At 35.7% G+C, this 22967-nt stretch overlaps 1 protein-coding gene across 2 annotated transcripts in view; it reads left to right on the forward strand.

Annotated features, from left to right (window-relative positions):
- The window catches only part of PEX7 (peroxisomal biogenesis factor 7), a 69575-nt gene that overhangs the window by 22926 nt on the left and 23682 nt on the right, over positions 1-22967 (forward strand). For both annotated transcript variants that reach the window (XM_019732814.2, XM_074333627.1), the window contains exons 6-8: positions 2870-2976; positions 4697-4810; positions 6325-6380. In XM_019732814.2, the coding sequence (XP_019588373.2) occupies positions 2870-2976; positions 4697-4810; positions 6325-6380 (277 nt within the window). The remainder of the gene's footprint in view (positions 1-2869; positions 2977-4696; positions 4811-6324; positions 6381-22967) is intronic.

The following is a 22967-nucleotide window of genomic DNA, read 5'->3' on the forward strand; positions in this document are numbered from 1 at the left end:
GTGCACAACATTTTCTCTGCTTCTTGTCTTGACCCTGCTTCTGGCTTTCTCCATACAGTGAGGCACATGGCCACTGGCAGCTCCTCAATTTTATAACCTGTAAATTCTATCATCAGAGAGGAACTGACATTAGTTTTTCAGTTCTAGTTCAGAAAAATTTCAAGTACCTCCCTTTGACCTGTCAGCTTGGTTAAGACAGGAAATAAGATACGATGACTGGCGTTGCTTGGACATGCCACTGGCCAGTCAGCTTCTCTTATCAGTTGCAGACCTGCCATTGGCAGCTGGTCAACTATGTTGAACCATACGTCTTTTTAGAATCACATGGCAAGAAGCCAGGACTGCTCCTAGAAGAGTGTTGCTGGACAGCCCAAACACGAGACGTCCACAGCACCTTCCTTTATGTAGCAGGTCCTTGGATAATGTCGTTTCATTACAATGTTGATGAGATACCATAGGAACTGAACTCTTGTTTATATCAATTAGCCTGTGGTAACATTGGTTTTGGTATATGTCATTTCACTTAAAAATCCCAGAACCTGTTGGTGCCATTAAGTGAGGACTTACTGTATTCTGAAGGCTAGGGAAAACCATGAAAGATCATTTTATCAAAGCTATTTAGAATTCTGAAACAAATTCTACTGACTGGTGGCTAGACCACAGACAGTAGATTTAATTAGGGCCCTAATGATATTCGAAGTTTACCAATTCTGATTAATTTCCAGTTGGTTCTTTTAAACTCATAATTCCTTCTTATGCCTATCATCCTTAACTAGATCCAAAAATATTAGCTACTTTGCTCTATCAGAGTGGTTTTCAACTTTTTGTCAAGTGGTAAGATGGTGTTTTTAAATAAATCCCACACAAAAAACAATAGGGTATATTTATGAATTCATAAAAATGTAATAAAAGTATTACAGAAACACAGACTAAAGGGTTGCATACCAAATTCATGATTGTGGTAGCCTCTGGGCAAGGAGATGGGGCATGGAATTAGAACAATCATAGAGGTTTCAACTACAATGTTTTATTACTTTTATTTCTAAAACAACTATGGGGCAAATATGAATGTCGTGTGTGTGCGCGCGCGTGTGTGTGCGTGTGTGTTTAAGTGTTTCTCCCCCAATTTATAGAAAAAATTAACATATAAATTAAAAGAATAATTCCTCAAGAATCAGCCAGCATTGATTGTATGGCGCTTCTCCCGCAACATGAGGAGGCACGTGAGTGTAGCTGCAGATGCACAGGCTCAGAGGCCAGACTGCGTGGGTTCTAGTTCCAGGTCCTAATTCCATCACTTGCTTTCTTGAGCAACTTACTTCATCTCCATGTGCTTCAGTTTCCTCATTTGGAAATTACTACAAAAATTACTTTTTGTATTAAAATTTCTGCCTCATTTATGATGTTTAAAATAAGTTAAAGTATATGAAATGCTCAGACCAGCACCCAGTAAGGATTAGCTTGTTATTCATGTTATTATTCATAGGGATGGGAAGGACTTCTAATCATAGGTATGTTTTCTTATTTTATGTTTTTAAACCTTATCTTACTTCAACTTTATACTTCAACTTACAACTTTATAAGGAAGATATTTTATCATAGGTAAGGAAAAGGAGAATCAGGGATGTTTAGTAACTTTATTAAACATGAACACCTACCAAATGATTGAGCTGGATTAGAACCCAGCTTTGCAACTCCAAAGCCCCCGATCTTAACCTCTATATTGTATTACCACCAACAATTTTAATTCTTATCTTTCTTAAGCAGCTTCCAAAGAAATCAGAAAAAAAAATTGTCTAAAATAGCTAAATTTTGCTAAATGACCTGATTTAGAATTTGAGATATAGGAAAATATATGTAGGTAAGTAAAGGATAATTTAAAAATTTAGTATTTTTATATACACCGTATATTAAACTGTCTACCCTGTGCTAGCAGCCGTGCGAAGTGCTTTACAGAAACTTTATTATACAGAATTCTTGTGCAACCCTGCATGAAGGCATCCTATTTCTTTTTTAGCAATGAGGAATCAGTCTCAGAGATATTATATAACTTGTTCAGAGCCACACAACTACTAATGAAATTCAAGACTGTGACTGCCACCAGCCTAGAGACCACATTCTTATCATCAAGATGAACTAGCTTTCTCCCATGATCAGTTATTGTCGTAATTTACTTTTGATGTAGGTGTGTGTGTGTGTGTGTGTGTGTGTGTGTATGTGTGTCTGGGTTTTATTCATCTGGTCATTCAAGGCAAACAGCATAGAAAACATTTAATCAGGGGTGACTTTGTGCAGCTAAGCAATGTAAACCATTTTTGTAATAATGCAAAGTATAATCCTTACATTTTTTCGACTTGTTTTTTCCAAGGAGAAAAATATCCCTCTGGCTGGCCTAGTAAACTTTAATAATAAAAGCTAAGATTTAAAAACTCTCCATTTTGTCTCGGTAGATTGCTTGTATTTATCAGTAAAAGTGTGACCATTTTGTTTCTTGTAGAATATGCTGGTACAGGGTATTACCTTTATTTACTAGATGCGAGGATTTTCAGGGCCTTTTTCTGGAGAAAAATGCACTGGCTGTGTGTTTAGTTACCACTGTGCTTTTCTCAGCTTTTTTTCAGATTTTTTGGACTTGAGTAGATCTAAAAAACACCATCATGGTGCATTACTTTTTTTACTTCATCACTTTCAGTAGTTCTTATGCATTATTTTAATTAAAAACAATAGATATGCATGTATGATACAGAGCTGGCAGTAGCCTAACAGTGAAAGCAGTGGATTTACCCTTGGTTTATCATCATGAGCACCATGTGTCACTGGACATCCAAGTGGTGTGATGGAAAGCGATCAAGTCTTCCTCTTTCCCCAGGTGATCAGACTCTGAGAATTTGGGATGTGAAGGCAGCAGGAGTCAGAATTGTGGTTCCAGCACATCAAGCAGAAATTTTGAGTTGTGACTGGTGTAAATACAATGAGGTACTTCGTCTGGCTCTGTCCTGAGCTACTGAGCCCTTCCTAATGTTGAAATGTTTTAGATTTTATTTTATCTTTGTTTGTGAGGACTTTGGTAGTGTTTATGGACCATTAAGTTTAATTCTGATCCTTTCATTTCTAATTGATGATTGTGAGCAATCTGCATTAACATTAATTCAATTTAAGTGCACATAAACCAGGCAGAATAAGAAATAAAAATTCTCCAAGTTCAGCAGGGCAGCCTTACTTGTTTGTTTGGGAAACTGCTTTACAATGTATGGAAATTTTTTCTTTATTGCTCTTAACCCTGACAATTTGTATTATCTTTGCTTTCCATTCTTGTTCACTTTGCTAATCAGGCTGCTGAACTATTTGTAGATTGATTTTTAACAGTCCATTAGTTAAAAAAATTTTTGATTCATCTTTCAAGCCTAACCAAGCTTCTTGCTTCTGTAAGATAGCAGTGTCCATTTGTAACTTGTTGCAAAGCTTCAGTTAACCACAGGAACATATGAGTTAGAAATAGCAATGGATGAAGTATGTGTTGATACACTGTTTATGTATATTTATATACTTGACGTGGTCTGTTGACTGTAACAAAGAGGTAAAATGTATGCCTTGTTTTTTCCCAGTTTTAAATTAATTAATGAAAATTAAGAGAACGTTATATTGGCAGTTTTTCTTTAAATAAAAAAGAAAATTCAGTACCTATTCGATAGTAATACTTGATCAAAATAAAAATTTCAATGCTGATAACTACAGTTCAAATCTCTGTCATCATAAATGAATTTTCCATATAGGAAAATGAAATTGTGGACTATATGTTATACATTTGGAATTTTAAAACAAAAAAGATGCCAATATACTTTTGAGAGTGGTTTACAAATTTTATTTATTTATTTTTTTCCTATTTACTTAGTTTTTTTATTTTATTATTTATTTTTAACATTTTTTTAATATAAATTTTATTTCTTAAATCATGGAAACTTCTTCAGATGTGCTTATACTGAAGCCCTACACATTCCAACAATTAATTATTGCTCTGGTTGACATGGGATGGTACTGGGTGTGAACCTGACACTTGCTTGGCCTGTTCAGCCAGAAACTCTCGGTTCACTTGGGTCTGTAAGATAGCTGAGTTTCTACAACCTGACTAGATGGGAGACTTCCCATTATTTGCACAGATTTTCAGATATGATTAGATATTACGTTAAGACAGGGCCTATGAGAGTTGGGAACAATGATTCTTTTAGATTTAGAAAAACATGTAAAGATTTAATTTATACCCTTTGCCTTTTCAAATATTCCTAAATTAACAGGACTTTTGCCTTTTAATGCCTCGTAAAACCTCAGAGCACGCTGAAGAGACAGGTGGGCTAATGTGTCAGGTATAATTTTTAATCCCTTATGTACTTATTAATATTACTAACGGTGGATTGGTAAATCCACAGTGCCGTTTGGGACTATGTGTCTTTCTGTTGTATGTAGTGTTCCATCACATACATAAAGCATATGGAGTTCCTTTTTGCTCCAGTCATACTCATTTTGGCTTTTTGATGGATATTTTGATCCCTTTCTATACTTGTCCTATAACTTCTCAAGAATGACTCCTGGGTTCTGGTTAAATAATGGTCAGAAAATAGATATTGTTCCTAGTAGGAAAGCCTGGCTACTGCTTAATTGCAAAGTTGGCACAGCTTACTTTTCTCTGAATTGTTTTCAGAATTTGCTGGTGACGGGGGCAGTTGACTGTAGTTTGAGAGGCTGGGACTTGAGGAATGTTCGACAACCAGTGTTTGAACTTCTTGGCCACACCTATGCTATTAGGAGAGTAAAAGTAAGTTTTTATCTTTTCATTTTATACGTAGAATATAAATATAAATATAATCAATGAAGTATATATAAAAGGTGTTTAGGGGTTGGGGTTATTGATTCTTTGTTATGCATGTTTTTGTTACTCAACTAATGATAATGAAAATTGAACGCTAAAATTAGGTAGAATATTTGCATAATTTTTGAATGAATTGAGACAATGTAGCCAATCAGACAATGTAGCCAATTTACGGTTAAATAAAAATGTTTTTTTCATTCTGTCATCCCTAATCTACTATTCCTTTTACTATTTTTAAACTATATTAATTAGTTTTAGTATTATATTCTTCATAATTTTTCATTCAGTGGGAAGGTCTCTTTACTTTGTTGCAACTCATATAGAGGAATGGTTAATTCTTTCTTTTCCCTAATGTGATTATATATATATATATAACAGCAGAAGATGAGATAAATTTTTTCTGCTGCTCCTAATAAATTTATCTGCTTATAAGTGTCATAATTTAGTTTCCTGGTGTTTATTTAGGGTAGGTTTTGCTAAGTCACTCTGGAAAACATCTTAATTAAATGACATCTCTGAATTTCATTACATTGTTCTTTACATTAAGGGTAAAAAAGTACCTTATTGATCTTTTCAATAAGGTAATTCTTATTCCTATTTCAAAAGTTCTAAATATCAGTTACATTAATATCTTCAATTTTATTTGCTATAACTTAACATATGAGACACAGTGCCCTGGGTTTTTTGTTTTGTTTTTTTAATGGCACACAGGTTTTAGTAGTTGAAAAGTATTTTCTATGTACATTTCACAGTGCTTCTGAGAATGAAACAGGGTAATGTAGTGAAAGTATTTTACAAACTAGAAAGTTTGTAAATATAGTTAATTATGTGTCTATAACTATTAAAGTACTGGTAAGAAAAATACTAAAGAAACATAATTGCAAAGGGCAGCCTATGTTATTTATTACTTATCTAAAAGATACCATCTTTAAATTTTCAGATTTTTGTCCTTCATGTAATTTCTCATTAGCTGGTATCTCATTAAAGGTATTTTACTTAACATTTAATTTTTTTTTGATACCTGTGCTTATAGCAATCATATATGTATTCATAAAATTGTTAAAGTATAATACATTTATATTTGCACTATCACATACTTAAATCCCCTATATTTGTAGAAGTTGATTTTGGATAGCCAATATTAAATTGTATTTAATTTTTCCAGAATAGTCACACTTTGGGAATATTTTCTTCTAAATAAGTTCTAAAAAGCTTGAGTGATGATTTGCTTTGGAGAATGTGAAAATGAATGTTTTTCCTGTAGATGATACGTAAAAGGCCAGAAGTTTTTTGCCTTGGATTAAAGCATGTGAGGTTGGGGAAAGCCTCACAGTAATTTTAAGTGACAGCCCTGACTAGAGTTTAATTAATTATCATATTCACGGGAATGACCATATGAAGTAGCGTGTTACAATTACAACTAATTTCAAAAAGTTTTTGTTCTGTTTTGTTTTTTGTAGTTTTCACCATTTCACGCTTCGGTGCTGGCTTCTTGCTCCTATGATTTTACTGTAAGGTACAGTAGTTTTTGATTAAGTTTCATTGTGAAATTCCAAGTAGCATTTGCATCTTTGCAACTTTTATGAAGGATATTGTATTTATCTTACCAGTATGAAAAAAATATGAACTGGGTATATTTTAAAATTTGTCACTGGTTTGTGAGTTTTTGACAGTATTTAGTATTTTAACTCCTACCTAGGGTTTCCAGGCGGGAATTCCCACCTGTTCTCAGGAATTTTTTTTGCTTTCCCATTCCCGAATCCCGAGATATAAACTGTTTTCTGTTCTCCATGATGAATCGTTTCCACAAAGTGATGGCTGACTACCAACCACCTGGGTTCAAGGAGCCGATTTTCCCAATTTCCCAACCAACTTTTCTCGGGATTTGGGAACAGGAAAGTGAAAAAATTTCCTGAGAATGGGTGGAAATTCCCGCCTGGAAACCCTACTCCTACCTATTGCATATATAGCCAGTGGACTTTTTCTACTTTCCTTTTTCCTCCTCTCCCTTCTCCAATCACATTTTAAATTGTTTATTTATCCTTTGTCATAATATGCAACAGATAGCATTGCCATATGATATTCTTCCACTCTTGTTTTGCTTTTAGGTGCATAACTAAATATATTAAATGCTCGTCATCAATTTTTTTGCTGAAACTTCCCCCTCATCTCTTGGTTTGATGAAGTTTTTCTTCTAGTAGATTCCTCAAGAAAGGTTGATGATTAGGAGTCCTTGAATGTTTAAAACTATTTCTCTATATCCTTGATACTTGAAAGTAGCTTCGCTGAATATAAACTCCTTAATTTACATTTATTTTCTGGAGTTTTTGAAGGATGCTACTTTGGCCTGGTTTTCTCTGTTTTTGAGAATTTTGAAGCCTGTCTACAACAATCAAGAGTCCCCAGGAAAAGGATCAAATAACATACAAGGACAAGAGAATTAGACAGGTTGTGTGACTATACTTCTAATAGAATAAATTACAATGCCTTGAGAAAAATTACATGCCCTAACTTTTTTTTTTGACTGATCCAATACTCCAATAGAAGCAGGCAGACAAACTAGGAACCGTAATCACACTGAGGTTTCCAGCTCTCAATTAAAACGATACCATAACCAGGTTTGGGATTTTTTAATAGTCTCTATAAAGTAGTAAACAGTGATTATATAATTTTTAGTATGGAAGTCAAAGAATGGCAACATGTCAGACAAGAAGTTATCAGTTGTTCACTCTCCAAATGTTTCCAGCCTGGGACTGTGGAGCTAGACCACCGGCTGGAGCTTAGGGCTGTAAATGTGGGCTTGAAGGCCTTTCACTTACTGATAATTCAATCCACAAGAGCACATACACCAAAGGGAGATAAGTTTAGATAAGAAGAGCAAAAAGACAGTATCATCGGGAGAGAATTAATGTTGGAAGGAAGAAGGGAACAGCCCACCAGAAGGAGACCCCAGAGCGTGCTGTATGTCGCAGGAACTGCAGGAGAGGATTTCAGCCAGCTATGGAGGGCCAGTAGTGTCAGACCCTCCAGATAGGCTGAGCAGGATGAAGCGAGAACTGTGAATCTTCTCACTTACATAGTATCACTTGCAGGCTCAAAAGGGATATCCAGATACAGAATCTAGTCCTTGGATTTCAAAGACCATCTGTGATCACCTGAGAGTTAACCAACTGAGATGGCGTATTGCTCTTTTGATGATCTCATTTTAGTGTCTTTAACAGTTTTAGTTCAGTCTTTCTTATTTTGGGAGCATATCAATCAAGGGACATCATAAATCCATTTCACCATTCTGTTTCTGATTAAAGGGGGAGACCTAGTAACTGCCTGTATTTTCTTTTGGGGATTATCATTATGATCTAAATCCTACTGACTATTCCCTGTTTCATCTAAGTATCCCTGAATACTGCCGAGTTGGGAAATGCCTTACTTTTATAGATGTAGATTTGTTTCAGGAAAATTCGTGAAGAATGGGCTTTTGAATGTAGACTACACTACTCTAAAATCTTGTAGGTACTTAACCATGCTCAGAATTCATCACAATTTGGGGCTCACAGTCTTATTGTTATCTCCACTTTGAAGCATTAGGTTTTTCTTCTTTCCTGACTCCTGAGTAGGACTGGAGAAGAGATAGATGTTTAATGCTTCTGGGGAGAGAAATGGCTTAGGTCATGGTTCTATGACATACTATGCGATCAAAAGTATCAGAGCTTTATTTGTAAACACTTGGAAAAACTAAAATTATAATTAAATAACATATTTAACATATAGTTGGAAAATACAACTGTGTTGAAAATACAGTTAGGCAGTTTTCCTGCATAACTTTAGAGTCCAGGTTCTTTATATGAAAGTGGAATTAGTAATATTTGTCCTTACAAGCTCAGGAGACTGTAAGAATTACATGAGAGGACACACTTGAAAATACTGTGCAATTTTCACTATTCACCACCTTTGTTTCTCTTCTGAATCCACCTCAACAATCCTATTCCCTGCACTTTCAGTAAAAGGTCTTATTTCTCTCTTACAAAAGTTGTAGGGCTCACACACAAATTATCTCAATTTCCACTGCAGGCCTGCAAACGTATCTAAATCAATACCTCTGTGTCTGCATCCATTGCTCTTCTGCTACCCTTGGCCTTACGTGCTCTTAGTCCCACACAGTCCTATTTCCTCCAGGACTTTGCTCCATGGAATTACCTCTTCTCTCTCGTATCATCATTCTCCAAGTCGCTATTAACTTTCAGCCTGTAACTTCTTCTTTTATCCTGTATTTTCCTTTAACTTCTCTTTTCCATCTATTTCTATTTACTTCTTAGCCAAGCTTTGTAGTCCTCTTAAGCTGCTATTCACCATGGCCATTTTAAGGCCATTACAGTGCCAGGTACTCTACTTGGGAGGTGTCATCCCATGTCATCTGAATCTATAAAATGGATCCACATCACTGATTAAATAAGGCTAATTATGTTGACAGGATTTTTATACTTCTGCTTTTGAAGTGATCAGCAATGAGTGACTCACTTACTATTGATTATTTCTTGGCAATCGTTATGCTTACTTATGAATTTTTATGAAATTGTAAAACCTAACCTAGAAATTGTTTTCAGATGGGCTTAATACAATATTTGTCAATTAATGATGCTAATTTTTATATATTGATTTTGATTAAAAATTACTTTTAATTTTCAGCTGTTAGGCATTTTTGTGCCGTGTTTCCCTGAAAATAACACCTAGCCGGACAATCTACTCTAATGCGTTTTTTGGAGCAAAAATTAATATAAGACCTGGTCTTTTTTTTTTTTTTTCTTTTTTTTAAGATTGTATTGGGGAAGGGGAACAGGACTTTATTGGCGAACAGTGTGTACTTCCAGGCCTTTTTTCCAAGTCAAGTTGTTGTCCTTTCAATCTTAGTTGTGGAGGGCTCAGCTCCAGATCCAGTTGCCGTTTTTAGTTGCAGGGCGCACAGCCTACCATTCCTTGCGGGAGTCGAACCAGCAACCTTGTGGTTGAGAGGACGTTCTCCAACCAACTGAGCCATCCGTGAGCTCAGGGGCAGCTCAGCTCAAGGTGCCGTGTTTAATCTCAGTTGCAGGGGGCAGAGCCCACCATCCCTTGCGGGACTCAAGGAATTGAACCGGCAACCTTGTGGTTGGGAGCCCACTGACCCATGTGGGAATCGAACTGGCAGCCTTCGGAGTTAGGCGCACAGAGCTCTAACTGCCCGAGCCACTGGGCTGGCCCCCCAAGACCCGGTCTTCTTGTACTATAAGACCAGGTATAATATAGTATAATATAACATAATATATAATATAATTAATATAATATAATTAATATAATATAATTAATATAATATAATATAATATAATATAATATAATATAATATAATATAATATAATATAATATAATATAATATATAACATATAATGTAATACAATATAATACCGGGTCTTATATTAATTTTTGCTCCAAAAGACGCATTAGAGTGGATTGTCCGGCTAGGTCTTATTTTCGGGGAAACAGGGTAGACTCTTGAAAGCGTATAGTCCTAGACATTTACGGCTGTCTGTTCATCACCTAAATGCACAACTGGCTTCAGCCCCCACTTCTCTCTGAAATTACTCTGGCAGAAGCCACCAGTGAGCTCACTCAGTAAGACCAGGTCCAGCCCTCTGTCAGCCCTTGTGGTGCTGGACCTTGCTGCTATGTTTTACACTGTACATCAGTCTTTCCTTCCTGGAACTTCCTACCCTGGGGATTCTGTGTTCTTTTTTAATTTTTTTCTTTCTCCTCTGAACCTTCCTTCCTTATGCTTCACCATGAATCTCCTTCTCCTCTCCTTAAACTGGGTAGTCTGTGACTTAGCACTCTTTCATATATCCCTTCTGCATGATAATTCCTCGCCTCCCCCCCCCCCCAACCCCCTCACCGTCTCAAGAGCGTTAAGGTGGCATCTTCAGCTGTATGCTGGATGGAACAGACGCCTGAGTGTCCAAACAGGTACCTCACCCTGAGCTCTTCATTTCTCCCCTTCCTTCCCTCTGCAGACGTGTGGACTTACCTATATTATCTGTCTCAGTTAATGGGAATGTCATCTCTGAAACCTGGAATTCTTTTTTTTTTTTTTCTGCAAAATTGGTAAATATTTTCTCCGTATGAAGTGGAGTAAAAAACTTAAACCAAATCGTGTCACAAGCAGAAGCAACATTATTTTTTTCCAGTTAGAAAATTGTAATTTTAACATACACTGTATCTACTAAATTACTGTTTTGCTTTTGTACTAAATGTCACTGGAAGCTAGTGACTGTGTTTCAGTATAAGATCATCAGACTTTTTTATGAATAGGAAAGTAAATAGACAAGGAAAACAAAATCATTTAAAAAACTTTTCATATGCATATTTTTGACTATATGAATTCTATGGATGTATATTTGTAACTTTCAAAACGTGTTAAGAATTTGACGTTAATTGTACTAATGCCTTGTGTGAATTTAGTCTCTCATTATTTGTGTGTGGTGATCACTCATTGGAAAGGTCAGAAAAGGTGCCTTTTTGGTAGACTTTTACCCCATGTGATATGATTAGATTAATCCTCTGAAGAAATTTAAATCTCATTGGATTGATGATATTTTTAGTGCCAAAAAGCCATTTTAAGAAAAAGAAAAAGATTTAAGACCTAAGACCAGCAGTAATCTGTTTAATATTAGCACAGATAATTATACAGATAGCACCTCCCGATTTTGGGTGGCTGGTTTTTATAACACAGTTCCTCAAATACAGGTTTTCATTTACTTGTCTATTTTTCTCTGTTTAGTTTTTAGGCTTTTAAAATTTCATTTAAAAATAGTTCATATGGTGGGCATTAGATCAAAACTGATGATATGATGGATATTTTAGTGTTATGAAATGCAAGTTTCATATTTCTATTTTATGTGGATATATTATCATATCTAATAGAAAGAGCTTTACATCATTTATCTGTATAGTAGCTCATTATATTTTACTGAATAAGTAACAAAAATCTAAAAAGTAATATGTAACATGGCATTTGAAATTATTTATTATGGTTTAAATTAAATAAAAACTCCAACCTTTATGAAACATATCAGAATTCCCTTTAGCTGATGGGCAGGCTACTCTATAGAAATACACAGTGGTTCTTTCTAAACGTCACTGAAGATAATACTAAATCCAAAATATTTCATACTGAATTATTTCCATTCTTCTATGAATGTAATCACCATGGATCTTAGCATATTTTCGTCTCCTTATACACTCTCCATTAGGTTCCTTTTTTCCCCTGAGCCACATTTGCTATGCAAGCCATGCACGAGTGTGATTTGAGTTCTGAATGCTTATTTCTGGTTTCCTACCAAGTAGATCATTTCATATACACAGTCAGAAATCAACAAACGAAGTGTGTATGACAGCCAAAGGAAAGTAAAAGATGCTATAATTATGTTTTTTCATTAGGAAGAGCAACATTTTGTCTCTTCCACATTGTAGAAGATAATTCTCATATTTAAAGCTGTAACTTCATAAATCGATAAAGCTAAAATGGTCAGTTTAGCCTCAGAGTAACAATCTTCAATTTCATGACACTTTTATAAATATTCTAACCTTTGAAACATGTTTTAATCAATGGTCTTTGGTAATAATAAACCAAACAGCAGTGTATTTTTTTTTAGACTTAAAGATTTTTTGGCAAGAAAAAGACGAAGTGAATTTTAATTCTAATATTATCAAGCTGTGCTCACCCATAGCTTGTATGATGTGAAATTTTCTCTGCCTGTACCAGCAACTTTAATGTTTTCAACTCAACTGTTAAGCTACTTCTTGGTTACAAAATGGTACTGCTGTACTCCGCTTTAAAATTCATGCATATTTATAGGATATCTGTTATCTGTCAGCCATTGTAATAGTTTGGAATATCTTGCTCAGGAAATTATGAAAGTGAAGGCTTGGAGAGAAATAGAAGCACCCCTCCAGGAGCCCTGAACATGTCAGTGTGTTGGCGTAGTGAGACACATGTAGTCAAATATAGTGGAAGATACATGGACAGTGGACTGATTGTGGATTGGTGCACGTGGATTGGTAATAGGAGTTAGAGTTACAGACTATGGAGCCAGACTGCCTTTTACTAGCTGAACAAACTTGGACGAGTTTAAAACTGTGTGACTCAATGTCCTCACCTGTAAAATGGAGGTGACAATAGTACCTACCCCATAGAATTGTTGTCAGGATTAGATGAATTAATATACACACATGTTGGCACATAGTGCTATGTAAGTAAGTGTTTGCTGCTATAGTTATTATTAGTACTGCCAGAATGGATGGTGGCAGGAGACCATCTCTTTGAGGCTGAGCCCCTTTTCAGCTCTAGTCTTCAAAGGTGAGGTAATAGTTTTTATTTTATGGCAACAAAAGCAGGCAGCCTCAACCAGGCCTTTTGTTGTCCCCTGCTTCCTTGGACTTCAGTATTTGGTGACAGCGTGAATCTATTTGTCAACATATTCTGAGTTCTAAAAACATAAGGTAACAGTATTTTTGTCAGTGCTTCTCTTGTTCATAAGACCTGATAGTGACACCATTCAAGTTTATTAACAATGTATTATTCAACATAAAATGCAATGAGGGCTGACCGATGGTGTGCTGATAAATGTTTACCAACTGGCTCTCTAGGCGGGTGGGGGGAACCTGATGTGTAGTGTTTGAGATATGAGTTCAGTGGTGCAAATTCTCCCACCATGGCCAATATCAAGCTCCCAGTGTCATGATACCAGTACACATCTGGTTGGGAAGAGATAAGCAGTCAGCTCTCACAAGTCGGTGTGAGCTGGCTCCAGTACTCCACTGGGGCTGGCCCCAGACCTAGAAGATTGCTGTCTTAATTACTGATTTTTAAAAGCTTCTGTAATTATAACATGTGCGTATGTATCCATTCTCATTGAAACATGTCCAGAAAAGTATACACCAGATAAACTTTCCTTGAGCATTTGCTACCTCCTCTCCTTTCAGTGGCTTTCTGCCCCTTGGCAGAACATGTTTCCCCTTCAGTGCATCTTAGGTGCCTAGAACTTTCATATTGTCCCCATGAGTTTGCAGAAAAACATTCTCATCCATTGATTTATATGGAGGTAAAAGGACCTGAGGCTTAATGCATATGTTTTCTAATTGAATTTGCACTCTAAGTTAAACCTACAGTAACTCTCAGTGGGGCATATTTGGTTTTGTGGCAATGGTGGGGGACACTACTGGCATTAAAGGTCAGGGACCAGGCACGAAATCCGACAATGGCCCATAGCAGCCCCTACGTTAGCACTTGGCTCCCTTTCCTCCAACAGTGCCCCTATTGAATTGGATTTCAGGCAATAGGAACACTGGCTGGGAGAAGGTCTCAGGGGAGACAGACCTTCATTATGCCTCAAATTCTTCCCCATCAGAATCTGTTCTTATAGTAAACTTCTTATTTTTGATTAGCTGTGTCTAGTTTACAAAGTATTTTCACATGAAATGTTGCCTTTAATTCACACAACACTATTGTGGGGCTGTGCTTATTTTATCCAAAAGACAGTTGACTAAGAGAGGTGGAACGGCTGGCACATATCACACAGCTGGCGTGTGATGGAGCTAGACTTGACCTCTAATAGACTAGATCATCTATTTCCAAGTGTTTTTATGTTAGACTATACTTGGAAATTCTTGTAAGCCCACGTACTTATTTCTAAATATGTATAACTTTCCCCTATTATGTAATCATGTTCTCCATAGGGACTACATCGCCAAGATAGAGTATCGCCAAGATACAGTAATCATACAGTATGATTATAGAGATTATCATTAATCATGTGATAATCAATGATTTGATAATCATTAATGATAATCCCTATAATCATTTCAGCATTGAAGTATTCCACATAAGTTAGTCTTTATGGATGCATAAAAGGTTATGTGCCGTAACTTTTATCTTAATAATTATGGATTTTCAAACCTTTTGGAATTTTAATATATATATATGTGTATATATAGATATGTACATATATACATTTACGTACATGTACACATATACACACAAACACACACATTTTTATTGAAAAATGTTTAGAAAGATATAACCGGAATTTATTTAATTTTATTTATTTTTATTAAAGTTTATTAGGATGACAATGGTTAGTAAAGTTACATAGGTTTAACCCAAATTTTAAGTAGGTTACTGATGGATAGGATTTCATATGTTCTTATCATACATTTTTTAATCTTTTTTAATTGAGGTATAATTTATGAACACAGTGTTAAGTCTTCCTTAACGAAATTCTAACCTCTCTGACCACTGCTGGCACTGTATCAGTTATTGAACTGTTCCATGTACCGTGGAGCTGTCCTGGGGAATTATGGGCCCCACAAAGTTTAACTTTATGTGGTTTTAATTTTCTTTCACTTTTTATGTGTTTTCCTTATGCCTTTTGAACTTCTAGTTGCTTTTTCACGTTATTCTCCTTTTGTGTATACAATTTTTAATCTGCTCATTTAACAAAATTTATAGACTTAAAAATAGCAGTTTTTTACATATACACACTTTTCTGTGTTTTTTGGTTCTCTGTTTTGGGTTATTGCTCCTCCCAAAAGTCAGATTTCTAAATATGTGCAATGTTACTATAGTAAATACATTATCAGATGCTCTGTCATTAAGTAAACTATATTACTGTTATTAAAATACTTTGAGTCCTACATCGCACATGGGATGTATTTCTGAAAAGTACAATATAACTTCAAAATTATATAACTTTAAGATTTTATTGGGGTAGATTAAAATAGATCTCGGATCAAGACTTGGTAACTGTTTCATTCAAAACAAATATTTAAGTGCAAGATACAGTAAAATAGCTAACTTTTTCTAAATCTCTACTCATAAATTATAATTTCATAAAATTCAAAATTAATAAGGAGGTGAGAGAGAAATACAAAGTGGGGTAGGAGGTTATCTAGAATCAGCCCTGTCCCTCTATGCCTTGCTCTATGGAGACATGTAAGAAAGTTCCATGGTTTAGAAATCCATTGTGTGGTGGGGTGATTATATGGACCTTTGAGTTAGTCAGATTTGAGGTGAAAGGCTGACTCCTCCACTTACTAGCTGTGAAATACAAGAAATGATACCTGTTTATTTCAGAGGATTCATTGAAAGTATCTGGAAATACTCTTGGAATATAGTAAGTGCTCAGAAAAATAGCAGATATTTGAAATGGGAATATTAATAGTGATAATGTTCCCTGATTTAAAATGTAAGTGCCACAGGGAGAGTGAAGGTCGTCATGACGCATGCCTTACCCAGCGTAACTTGAATAGGATAATCATGTTGCTTAAAGCTACTGTGCAGCTTTGTGAATGGGAATTCTTACTGCACTGTCAAGGTGAGGTGGGGGAGGCGTACCTTGTGAATATAGTGCAGCATGAACCAGACGGTGGGGATACTATACAAAGTTGAATATGTGCGTATGTGTGGGTCACTTTATTCAAATCCATAACCACGTGACCACCTCTACTTCAATTCAATCTACATTTTCCTCTGAATTATTATATATTACCTACTTGTTAAAAATTATTTCTTAGGAAGGCAGCATGATGTGAAAGAAAAAGCGATGCAGTTTAAAATCTTGGATATAATTACTAGCTATTATTATATTTAATCTCTTAGAAAGTCACTTAACCTCCCTGAGCTGTCGTTTCCTCAGTCATAAAACATAGTGTTAGAAGATCTAAATATCAGTATATGCAAGGCTGTTCACATAGTGCCTGGCCCATTTCAAGCACTCAATACGTTTTAGTTTCTTTCTTTCTTTCATTCACATATGTGTACCTGAAACTATGTACTTAGTACCACGTTACTGTAAGTAAGTATATACTCTTGATGATGTCTGCAATTTACTTTTAAATGGTTCAGCAGAAAATATTATTTTATATATGTATGTGTACAGAGAGAAAGGTAAAGCAAAGTTTTAACAATTGGTGAATCTAGATAAAGAGTATATGGGTGTTCATTGTGTTATTCTTCGAATTATTCTGTGGGTTGGTACTTTTTAAAATAAAAACATTTGAGAAAAAAGTAAGCTGTATTTGCTCTGTAAAATATGACACTGAAAACGTTTCTTACTAATACCTTCTAACAAATGTGATATGTAATATATTGTTTAATTGTAAATAAGATAAATAGCTTTATTATATTGTGTAAGTGGGAAAATGGCCTTTAATTGGATTGTAGTAAGCATAGAATCTTAACAAAGCAGCAGATACAGAAATACCTTTTATTTTTATCTTTGTCACATTTTACTCTCGTGGGATTTGCCTTTATATATAGTAAGTGTCTTAACTTTGGTGTGGTTGACGGGCTTTTTTGATCCTAATGTTTATTAACACAGAGATTTCCATGGGCAGATACTTCTCTTTCTTCCCCTCCCCATAAAAAAAAAAGGTCAGACAAAGTAAACAGATAGTATAGCTGAATATGTATTCTGTCTCATAAACCTTTCATTTCAACTTTACCTAGTCCCCTTACCCACAAAAAAAGGTCAGTAAAAGTAAATAGATAGGAAAAGTGGCTGAATGTGAGCTCGTGTGCAGCTTCAAATGATCATTTTACCTCATCTTTTAAGATAGCTGCTTTTAAGTTGTTTACATTTGTTCATCAAATCACAAGTAATTGTGTGGCTCATGATATGATACTAATTGTTAACATTTGCAAGAACTATGAATTGTTTAAATGATCAAAGAGTGGTTTAATGTTCTGTGCCTTTCAGATAGCTTAGATATTAATGTCTTCTTCGTAACTTTATCACATGTTTTGCTTTGTGGCAAAGGTTCACCAAACTTCACCACTGATCTAGGACAGCAACTTAATGTAGTCATCTTTAGATTTCTTTTTAAGAATGAGAATCTGGGCATTCACGTACGTATTGGTTTAATTCTTAGGATTTTTTAGTACTGAATGTATTTGTGTTAATAAAGCTCATTGCCTGATTTCAGGATTGTTCTTGTCTGTTTCATTGTTTTGTCCCTGGCACCTGGACATGGATAGTCTAAATAAATTTGTTTGTAAATGTAAGTGAATTTAAATTAGATGAAAAATGATGATATCCTTTGGTTACTCTGACTGTAAAAGCCTGCAAATAATTATATTTTAATATGGTTTTTACTTTATGTTTAAAACTGTCATTAATAAAAACTGAATTTCGTGTGGAAACTCCTGTTGGGATAAGAAAATGGTATTTTTCAGGAAGAAAACTTGCCTTTCTATTGGTTAAGTCAGTACTGACTAGATTGCAAAATTGTGCTATTTAATACATTTGGAACCATTATATTGGTATCCTTATTGTTAACTAAAGTTACAGATGTTTTTATTTTTTTCTACAATTAATTGTAATATGTGATTTACTGGTAAATCTCTTTGCGATTCTTATACCTAATGGCTAAGATATTTGTGTACGTGAGCAGTCACTCCTGAGTTTGTTGATATGTTGGATGATTTTTTTGTTTTTTTTTGTTTTTGTCCCCAAAGAGTTTTTCCATTTGACTTGTGTAAATTAGAAAATTCTTGTTGTAATTGTTGTCATACTGAAAAGATCTTTTGATGAAGTGAAGCGTGATTTTGCAAGTTAAATGCCAGGTGAAAAATGAAGATAATTTCCTATCAAATGAAACAACATACACTAATTGAAAGAAATTTGTAAGGCTTTTGATTTTAAGTACCTTGATTTATAATTGCAGAACATTTTCAGAATTATTTAGTACCAACAGTTTTCTTTAAGAATCAAAGCAAACCCATGTCTAATTCAAACCTAATGCAAACACATGAAGAGAGACCTAAAAGGAGTGAGGAATGTTAAGCCTTAGGTTAACGCAATATAAGTCACTGCTTTGAACTTGGAATTGTGCTGATTAGTTCCAACAGAAAATTTATGCAGTTTGTCAGCTAATGTGCATTATAATTTTTTTAAAATTCTGTTGTGCAGTTTCAGTAAGGCATCGGTGTGGATTTTGTTGTATATATTTTCTAATGTATAGTAGGAAGTCAGAAGACAGTATCTGAAAAATGAAAGGAATCAATGAATTCTCTGAGCATATTATTTAGAAACGGAGAGTAAATAAAATCAGAAGAAACATCTCAAAGAATTTAAAGTGATTGCCCCTGAGATTAAAGATTGAGGGGGTGGGGCAGGAAGATGATGTTCTTTGTTGTAAGCCTTGTAGAATTTGTGGACTCCCATCCGTGCAATTATAGTTTTTAAGAAGACAATTGAGCAGAACCTCAGTGTTTCCCTCTGTTAGCTGTTTGCACACATAGGAAGCCTGTTTATTTAGAACCAACTGGGTATTACCTGTCAGTTGTTAGTTTACTCTGTCCTTTAAGAACTCAGGGATAAATAATTCACCCTTGAGATCTCTCCTGAAGCCCCAGCCTAGAATGTGGCAACACTAAATAAATATTCTAATATTGAATTCTTAGAGATATGACTTAATGGAATCAAACATACAGAGCATAAAAAAACACAATAATTATTAATCTATTTCCATCTTAAAATTCAGCAGAGCCCCTTGTCTTTCTCTACTGTATCTTTCAGAGCATGCGTACACATGCGCGTGTGCACACTTGTGTGGGGAACAAACTATCTTGAGCTCGTGTAATTAAAAAAGGGGGACTGTTTCTCAGGATATGGGTCCCTCAGAGCCCCAGACGCAGCAGTGCAGCAGGGCCTAAGGAAGGTACTGAAACTGCTCTATTCTGAGTGTCTGCGCCCTCATTCCTCCTCTTTCTGCAGACGGACGTTTCCTTCTCATCTTTCTCCCCAAGCTTTCATGTCCAGTCGCCAGAAAAGTAAACAGAATGATTTAGTCTGTTGTGTCTCTTTTTCTTTCTCCACACAACGTTGTGTCTGCCTTCTTTTCCCCTGCATCCCCATCACTGTATCTGGCCTCCAGTGAGGAGAGAACTTAAATAAAGGAGCTCCTTGTAAGCTGTGCAGACACTCGACAACCTAACAACCTGAGTGGGTTTATTCGTAACTGCCCAGCTGCAGCGATGAGAACGTTAAGTATTTCTTGGGGACGAAACTAGTCAATGACCAAAGCACAGGCTGCAGGCAGCTGCTGTAGGTTTAATGTTCCTCAACATTTGGGTGTGGAATGAAGTTCTGCTGCACCCTCCTCTGATCCCCTTACCATCCCGTTGTTGTCCACACCTCTGTGAAGTAACCTTCTGCTCTAAGTATCCATCCGCATTTCGGTGCTGGTTGCAGTTCGGCTAAACACAGACTGTAGATATCCTTGAGATAATAATACTGTTTCATGAGTAGATAGAGTTCTGACCATTTTGTTTTCTAGTCAGATACTTGTCTGAAACTTGATTGCAAAATTATTTCATAGTTCTTCATTTTGTGCCAGTAAGCAGTAAACAAACTCTATGGAAGTTTTCCTTTATCTCATTTTGTTGGGATATGTCATTTTTCAGAAAGTCATCCTGCATTCCAGCGAATCGCAGCCATAAATACTCCCAGAACGAGCCTTCCATCAGCTAATGGTTTTCTTTAATTTGTCAAAGTACTCTATCTAGGCTTTGTGGTATGTGGTTCCTGTACTTTGTTTATCGTGATGAAGTGGAGTCAGCCCCTCTAAAATACAGGTCTAATTAAAGTTTTAATTGAAATATTATAAATAATTCATCTTCGTAGAGCAGCTTAAGTCTAGAATTGTATCCTATTTAACCTTGAAAGTTTGTAAATGTTGTACGGTTTCTGATATTTGCAATTGAGTGTTCTAAAAGTCATCTTTGAAAATTGTTCAGAGATTTCTTCAAAATTAATCTTATATTCTTCATTTAGTAGGCAATTAGTGTTTTCCTGTTTTAAATGTAATTTTTGTTATTGCCAGTTCCCAAAACAAAGCAACAGCAAAAAACAGCTCTCCAACCCAATCATGCAAATAAATGAGCATTAGCTCTCAATAAATACTTTTGAGTGAATGAATGAAAGTTTAGCTCTTTACAAAATGTGCAGAATTTTGCTTGTCTGCAATTTCTATGTTTTAGCCCCCTCCAAAAGTGATACAGATGATAAAATACTAAGCCCATGATTCCATTTGTTCTACTTGGGGGACTCACTTTAAAAGGATGGGAACCTCTGAGGTTACAAAAAGAGCTGATCAGCTGGGTGATACCTAAGTTAGGAGGAAACAGCATGAAAGATGACAGAATGCAGTAGTCCATATTAAAAAAATATATAAGAGAGAAAAGAAAATTTCTGAACTCTTGCCATTGGAGTCCAGATATATTCTAATTTGTAACTTTCTTAGGATATTGGTTTTGAATGTAAGTTGGGAGGCTAAAGGAGTCTTGCCATGGGCTTTGGCTTATGGAATTGTCTGTGTAGTTTGAGGCGTGTCAGGGAGGCCTGACTTGGTCCAGGTCCATTTGAACTTTCAGGGTGTTAATCAAAACTACCTGAATAATTCCTGATCCACCTAGATTCCAGATTTGCTGGCATGGCCCAGGCCTAGAGAAGAAGTGAACAGCAGCATCTTTCAGTAGGAAAAGTACTGGACATGATGCCAGTAGAGTCTGTGCTTTAGGGCCATCATGTATTAGCTGTGTCACCAGGGATTGCATTGTTTCTTTGAGCTTATTCTCCTTCAAGACCTGTGTGATCAGGTTCTACTTGTCTTGTGTGGTACTCGTCCCCTTTCCCGCCAAAGTCTCATGGGCCCTGTTGGTCACACAGCATCAGGCTCCTTCGTCACTGACAAGGGGCAAGCTGATATCTTTGCTGCCCGCCTGGCTAACTCGTCAACCTTCAGATTTCATCTCAGTGTCACTTACTCAGGACATCATTCTTACATCATCCTCTGTTCTCTTTTGAAGTATTTTGTCAATTGCAGTTACATTTGTGTTTTGCTTTTGTTGTTCTTTTTTTTTTTTTAAATGTCAGTCCATCCCACCAAACTAGGAGCTCCAAGAGGGTGGAGGCCATGTCTGTCTTGCTTCGGGGGCTTAACACAATACCTGGCACATACTAGGACTCATAAATTGTTGAATGAGTGAGTAATGAAATGAGGAGAAAAGAAGCCATTGTGATGTGTTTTGTATATATACACCAAAGCGGTGTAAAGAGAAGGAATAATAGTGGTGCAGTTTGCTTAAAATTTTAAAAACACAACTAAAATGAATGTACATGTAAGGAATGAAATGAATGTACATGTAAGGAATTAAAACGTAGCCAAAGCTTTTCCCCGTCTTCTCATTGTAGTTAGGAAAGACTCACAAAGAATTACTAACTAACTCATAAGTTGAGAACAGAAAAAGAAGACTTTGAAAAATATTTTAAACCTTCTACTGAATTCCTCTGTTGGCTAAATTTTAACAGTACTAGTATAGAGATTTCAAATTACATTTTAGTAAAGTAAAAAGGAATTTCAGCTTAATTTTTGAAATAGTTTTGATATTTGACAGTGCTACATACTTTGTTAAAGAATTGTGGTGTCAGAAGGCAAAAAAAACAAACACAAGACATTGTACTACGATGACTTTTTCTCTCTCTCCATCTCCAATTTAAATGAAAATGTTCCTACAGGCCTGTAATATTTTTAATCATTGGAGGCCTGTCCAATATATTTACTTCCCATGAGAGAGCTTAAATAGTCAGTGATTTCATCAGCAAAGAGACAAAAAGGCACCAAGTAATATATATGCTGGACCAAATAACCATTTCACTTAAAAACAGTGTGCCTTATTTGAGCACTTAATGATATATGTAGCCTGACTTCTCCCAATAAAAAAGAGCTCATGTTACTTGGATGGTAGGTACACGAAGGCCCTCAGAACTTAGGGGACCCTTGAGTCCAGAAGAAGATTGCAAGGAGAGACCTTGTCCATTTCCTTCATTGCAAATGTGAGAAAAACTGGTGAACCTCTCCCTTTCCCCCATCACTTTCTCCTTACAATTCACTGCTTCCTGGTGGGACTCTAATGGAGATGCATAGAAAAATCTGGAACTGTACACATCAAACTATTAACAATGGTTGCCATTAAAGAGTGGGAATGAGGAAAGAAATACATACATTTCTTTTTTCT

Source organism: Rhinolophus sinicus, linkage group LG05, assembly GCF_036562045.2.
Source record: "Rhinolophus sinicus isolate RSC01 linkage group LG05, ASM3656204v1, whole genome shotgun sequence".
Lineage (NCBI taxonomy): Eukaryota > Metazoa > Chordata > Mammalia > Chiroptera > Rhinolophidae > Rhinolophus > Rhinolophus sinicus.